The sequence below is a fragment of the Trematomus bernacchii genome, unplaced genomic scaffold (genome assembly GCF_902827165.1).
Source record: "Trematomus bernacchii unplaced genomic scaffold, fTreBer1.1, whole genome shotgun sequence".
Lineage (NCBI taxonomy): Eukaryota > Metazoa > Chordata > Actinopteri > Perciformes > Nototheniidae > Trematomus > Trematomus bernacchii.
The window spans coordinates 5953157-5959156 of NW_022987839.1; the positions used below are offsets into that span (position 1 = coordinate 5953157).

At 39.4% G+C, this 6000-nt stretch overlaps 1 protein-coding gene across 1 annotated transcript in view; it reads right to left on the reverse strand.

Moving 5' to 3' along the window:
* The window catches only part of LOC117500367 (contactin-associated protein-like 4), a gene marked incomplete at its 5' end in the record, with an annotated part of 138037 nt that extends 133952 nt beyond the window's left edge, over positions 1-4085 (reverse strand). The window contains 2 exon segments of the mRNA XM_034153229.1: positions 3901-4021; positions 4023-4085. Coding sequence (XP_034009120.1) covers positions 3901-4021; positions 4023-4085 — 184 coding nt within the window.
* Between the last annotated feature and the right edge of the window lie 1915 nt (positions 4086-6000).

Genomic DNA, 6000 nt, shown 5'->3' on the forward strand with positions numbered 1-6000 from the left:
GGGAAGGTCTGTTAAGCACTCATTTTCAGACTCAATTTGATTGAATCTATTATATAATACCGAATATGTGACTCTCGGGATTGGGAAACATTCAAATAAACATTTATATTGTTCACAATTGTGGACAGCCTTTGCGTGAAATCACTTACATATGATAATAGTCCAAATATGTATATCACATTACAATTTAAAGTATTTGAAACTCCTGCACGGAATTACATTTTTCATTCTGTCAGATCTCATTCTGTTTTACATGGATATTTTCCACCGTTTTTAGCGCACCATTATGTCACCTGCGCTATTTACTTGCTCCTATATGTTTCTGTTTATGTCTTAATTATACAGTATGTTGTTACATTGTTAGAGGAGCTTTGGACCTAAGATTTGTTTTGCTATGCCTATGACAATAAAGCCTTTAGGATATTGAATCTTGAAAATGCACTATGACTAATGGCCAATCAAATCCCCTGGCTGTAGCTACCCGGCGTTTAAAGGTGGGGTAGGTCATTTTGGAGAAACCAGCTCGAGTGCGCTAGAATTTGAAAATACACAGCCGGAACAAATCAAATCAAATCAAATCAAATCAAATCAAATCAAGTTTTATTTATATAAATCTGCCACTTCCTTACAGAGCCCCTCCTCCAACACACACGAACGCGCACATGACCAATGAGGGCACGAGATAAGTTTGTGCACAGATGGAAGGCTGACAGGCAGGTAGGCCATCCAGTTATTTTAGCCGGGCCGGCTCAAATGATTGGTCGTGCTTTTTACAGTATTACGGCTTCCACAGATTACATTCTTTTATGGATTTTTTGTCAAAGCACTTAAGATATTCATTGCTATCGGGATGTTAAGAGCATTCCATGGAATATAACAAAAAGTGTATCTCGAGCCGGTTTCTCAAACTTACCTACCCCACCTTTAATGTAAGCCACTTACTATACACTATCTAGAAGAATAAACAAAGACACCTAAACAACAAAAAACTCGAGACATATTTGCTAAAAGCTTTTTCAAACCTTTAAGAAATCATTTTGTTTATGCTCCTTGAACATCTAAATAAGCAAAATTGAGTAAGAGAAACAAAATGCTGCTTCTGGTGGCTCAAAAGCCAGAGCAATATACTGTACACTGGCGGGAAACTCAACTCGCAAAAGAGGAAACATAAAAGACAGCCAAAAATATTCCTATTTTCAGATTCATATCAGTATGTAGTGTCTCTACTGTGACATGTCTCCATGCTTTAATGTTCAAAAAGCTCTTTATTTTTCTCATACTGCCTGTGCTGCAGCACCTCTTTTCACCCTCTGTCTGAAACCAGAGCCCAGTCTGCTCTGATTGGTTAGCTGGCCGGCTCTGTTGTGATTGGTCAACCGCTTAGAGATGTCCCGCCCCTTAGCCTATCACGTACAATGTGTTGGAGCGCAAGCCAACAGAAGCAGAGTGTTACATAGTGATGTCATTATGTTCTGGATGTAAACAAAGGAGTCCAATTGAGGCTTATCAAAAGCATAAAAGGGACCCTTTAAAAAATATATGCGATATTGATCACTGTGTTGTCCACACAGATGAAAACATTCTGTCAAATTGCCTTACTTAGCATATGGGTACTTGAGTTATTAGGTCAGTGACCTTAGATCAGCAAAGTGATCATTTGTACCAATTTGAGGGAAATCCCTCTAGAATGTCAGGAGAGAAACATTCATTATAATGGGACGGATAGACAGCCCAGACACCTTTTCTTTAATCAAACCTTGGGTATCAAATAAAGTAAATAAACTGAATTTGCTTACAGGAAATGGTTGTTCTTTGATATATAAATACTACATATGTTAAATACTGGCAACTATGAGTTAAACAGTTTCACAAAAATACTGCCAAACCCTATCAGCTGAAACCGAATGTAAAAACCTTCAGAAGACACAGCACGGAAAGAGAGCATGCGGAGAGAGGAAGATTCCTGTGCAAGGCATGTGGACATGAAACAGGGAGAAAAAGAAGTAGGTGACCGGAATGGAAAAGAGGAAGAATTGGGAAGAAAGAGTGATAGAGCAGCATGAGGGCAGAGATCAAGGTAAGAGAAAGATAGTGGGAAGGAAAATAAATGGAGACGTGTGTGTTTGGAGGATGAAGGAGGAGGAAAGAAGCTGACAACTGGAAGAGAAGGAAGAAGAAGACTGAGAGTTAGATTCAGAAACAGCAGGGGGGGGAATGGAGCCAATCAGATGTTTGGTGAGGGCAGATGTAGATGTTTCTTTCATGGAGCAAGATCATATGAGTGACTTAATATAATGTCTTTATATCCACTCCTAGTTTCTAACATATCCCCTCTTAGTTTCTCTGTCTGACTGTAGAGGCACAATCTCTCTCTCTTACAGCCGGCTGTTGTAGCAGGAAGATCGAACACCTTTTGCATAATCATGTTGCTTCGTTAATATTTAACTTGGGCAATTTACTTTATTTTTAAGTAGCTTAAAGTGGTCTTATTTTATAGTATTAGACAGTATTACTATCGCTATACAGTGAAGATATACAGTGTTTTTCTTTGACATGTACATTTTCTACTCAGTCTGACAGCATGCATTTTGGGAGGTCCTCTTTAATTAATGAAAACAAATGTGAGTAATTAGCAAAGTAATGTAGTACCTGATGGGTTTTAAGACAATACAGGTGTGTGTAAGGAAAGATAAGAAAATACAGAAGCAGAAGAAAAAAAAGTCAGGTAGAGAGAAGCGAGTGAAGATTGGGAATATTATTGTGCAGAATTGACATCAGCCAAAGCAGGAGAGCCAAAACAGGCAAAAATGTGCTGAATGAAGAATCGAAAAAGAGCACAAGAAACAGCATGACAAGAGATTGTTGTGTCATTAAGGAGGAGAGTCAAACAGGGAAGGTATACAATACTTTTCCGCCATCTGTTAGAATGACATACATGTTATAATCACTGCCTTCTCTCCTGTCCTGTTTCTCTCCTCTTAGATTTCCCTCCTTTTCTCTCCTCTTTCAGAATTGAAGTATAACAGCAACGCCCCAACTCACACTCACACACTCACACAGCTGCAAACTGACACATTTTGATGGCAAACATTCATTCAAATGTACTTATGAGGAGGATAATTGGTATTTCCACATGCCATACACCACAGAATCCAAACAGCAACCTCTCGGTCTCAAAACCAAGCCTCCAACCTGCACCTTTCCTTCTGACAACCTTCACTGGGTGTGTGAGCAAAACACCGTGGCTCAGTCCCAGGTTTCCCATCATGCTGCACTGAGCACCAAATTAACCAGAAAGACAACCTTGTTTTGGGCACACAGTGGATAAAACAAGAACTGGCTTCTAATTGTGTCATTTCAGCCCATAGAGGATAAACACACACAGCTGAGACCTTCTAAATGCCAATGTGAATCACAAGCCTTCTGTGTCCTAAAATGCAAAGCTTTCCAGCAGGAATCAGGTGTTTAAAATAGTAAAATAAACTTAACAAGGAAACGACATTGAATAAAAGTAAAACAAAATACTCAGTCGACACTTCTACTTTAACGTTTCTGAAAGAATAACGATCTTGTTCGTTGTTAAAACAGATCCGGTTCTAACAAATGCGCATAAATTGAATGAATCATTATTCACATCAAACCGTATTTCTCCTCAACAACTCACGCGCAGTAACCCCCCCTTGAAAAACAGAAAAACTCTGCACTTTTTCCCAGACTGATAGACCGGGTAAATGAGACTTAATGAAATATAATTGCATTCAAAACATAGAAGCATTATATTTCTTCAAGGCGGTATGACAGAGACATGAAGCCCCAGTTCAGAGCCTCCCCTCCGGGTCCGCGCTGCCCGGACTCGCTCCCTCTCCCCCGGGGAAAGTAGAAGGCGCGCAGCCTGCTCACCTGCTCCGTTTGTCCCGGACGAGCTGCAGAGGAGCAGGGCGACCTGAGCGATAATCCCAGCGACTCTTTTAGTCCCAAAATCCATGATGAGGCGACTGGAGGCTGCAGAAAAACTGCTGGAGGAGAGAGACGGCCAACCTCTCCTCTACAGCTCCAAGAGAGATCTCCCAAAACCCGACTGAAGGACGAGGGAGAGGAGGGAGGAAGAGAGAGAGAGAAAGGTGGTTTTACTATGTGTTCACAGCTCCAACTTCACTGCACCTCCTCCTCCCCTTGTTGAATAAAAGCAGTTTCCAAGAAAACCCTCCGCAATGCCAATTCTCCAGTTCTCCATCTTCCACTGCGTGTGCTGCTGACAAATAAGGAGCAATTGGTCACCATTTAACCAGCCTAAAGGGCGATAAATCCCGCCAGACAGGCTTCTGGCGCCAACACAATTAAGTTAGCTAGCACACTGTTTTTCAACCTTTTGAGCCATGGTAAACGTTTTACATAAAACAAATCTCGAGGCATACCAACAACCAACAAAGTTACTAAATGACACATTGAAGCCTAATACTGCATTTATATATTATATACATAAAATATATTTATAGATCAATTAATGACAAGTCTCTCAATTGGGCTGTGGGTTGAGCTCCAAAGTAGCTAGCTTTGAGAGCTCTATTTCCTTGTTTCTTAGTTTGTTTGCACATGCAAACAAATAAGTCCCTGTCCTTGTTTTGAGAGTGTTTCTTGAGATTACATTCAAGATTGATTGGCAACTAATATATTTTTTTGTACCGTTTAAGTCACTGAGCTAGCCAACACCAATTCACACCTTGCCTACTTATAACTTAACTTATACTTTTTATTATCTGTGTATTTAATTTACCTTTAACCAAAGAGCTGAAAAAATAGTTTTAGGCTTATTGTAGGATGACTACCCACTAACAAACACGAGGACTGGATACATACATTACGTTTGAACATAAAGTCCTCCCTACATAATATGAATTACTAAATTTTAGCTAGTTTAACTTTAATTATATAGCGCTAGGTAGGCTAATATATCGGCTAGCTTAGCTAATGCTAGTGACTTTGGCAATGTGAAAATCGATTGAATGTCTTTCTATTCTGTCCAATCAAAGGCAATCAACTCTGTAAACAGGAGGTGACTTTAACATCACTCAGAAACATTACGGTTTCAGAGGCAAAAAAACAGTGGTTGTTCAATTGAATCCAGGAAGTCACCGCACTAGGCCAAAAAATAGCTAAGCCTAGATAAGAAAAGCCAAGAGGCTCCTGGCAGCATAGCTTCATAGTTAGACTCTAAAAACAAATAGGCTGCATCAACTTACTCAGCCTCGCTGTGAAACAAAACAAGTATATTTTTTAAATGCCAAACTACACCATGAGCAGACTGCAGACCCCAGTCTCACGGCATTTCGTGTTATTAGTCACGAAATTAATTTAATCTATTGATTCGTGTCACACAGAACGATTTTAAATGCAATGTATTTCTATTGGTAGTATGTTTCGTGCCTGCAACACGTCTTTTTGTCCGGTCGGGTCTTGGAAGACCAGAAGCTGTGTGGTTCATAAAAACATGTTCTTACTCAATATCTTACCCTAAGCCTAACCCTATCCCTTTTATTTGAAATGGTATAATGTCTGAGTTTTTTTGCCGTCAGTGAGGAAAAGAAATGGCTCAGAGCCTCAGAATACTGAAATCTGTATTTTATGTCATCTTTTTTTTCCTTCTAATTTGTTATTATTTGGTGCAGGCACGAAACATACTACCAATATAAATACATTGCTTCTAAAATCGTTCTGTGTCAGAATACTTAAATCTGTATTTTTTTAAATGTCTTTTTCCTTCTAATTTGTTATTATTTACATTGCTTTTAAAATCGTTCTGTGTGACACGAAAAAAATGGCGAAATCGTGTTGGTGAACACGAATCAATAGATTCATTTCGTGACTATAACACGAAATGCCGTGAGACTGTGTTGGCAGGCCACATTATGATGCGCCTTGTTGTTGAACATAACATTTGTCCATGTTCTAGAACTAATGATGGTATCCAGTTTGAATCTAAACACAAATAATGCACTCAAC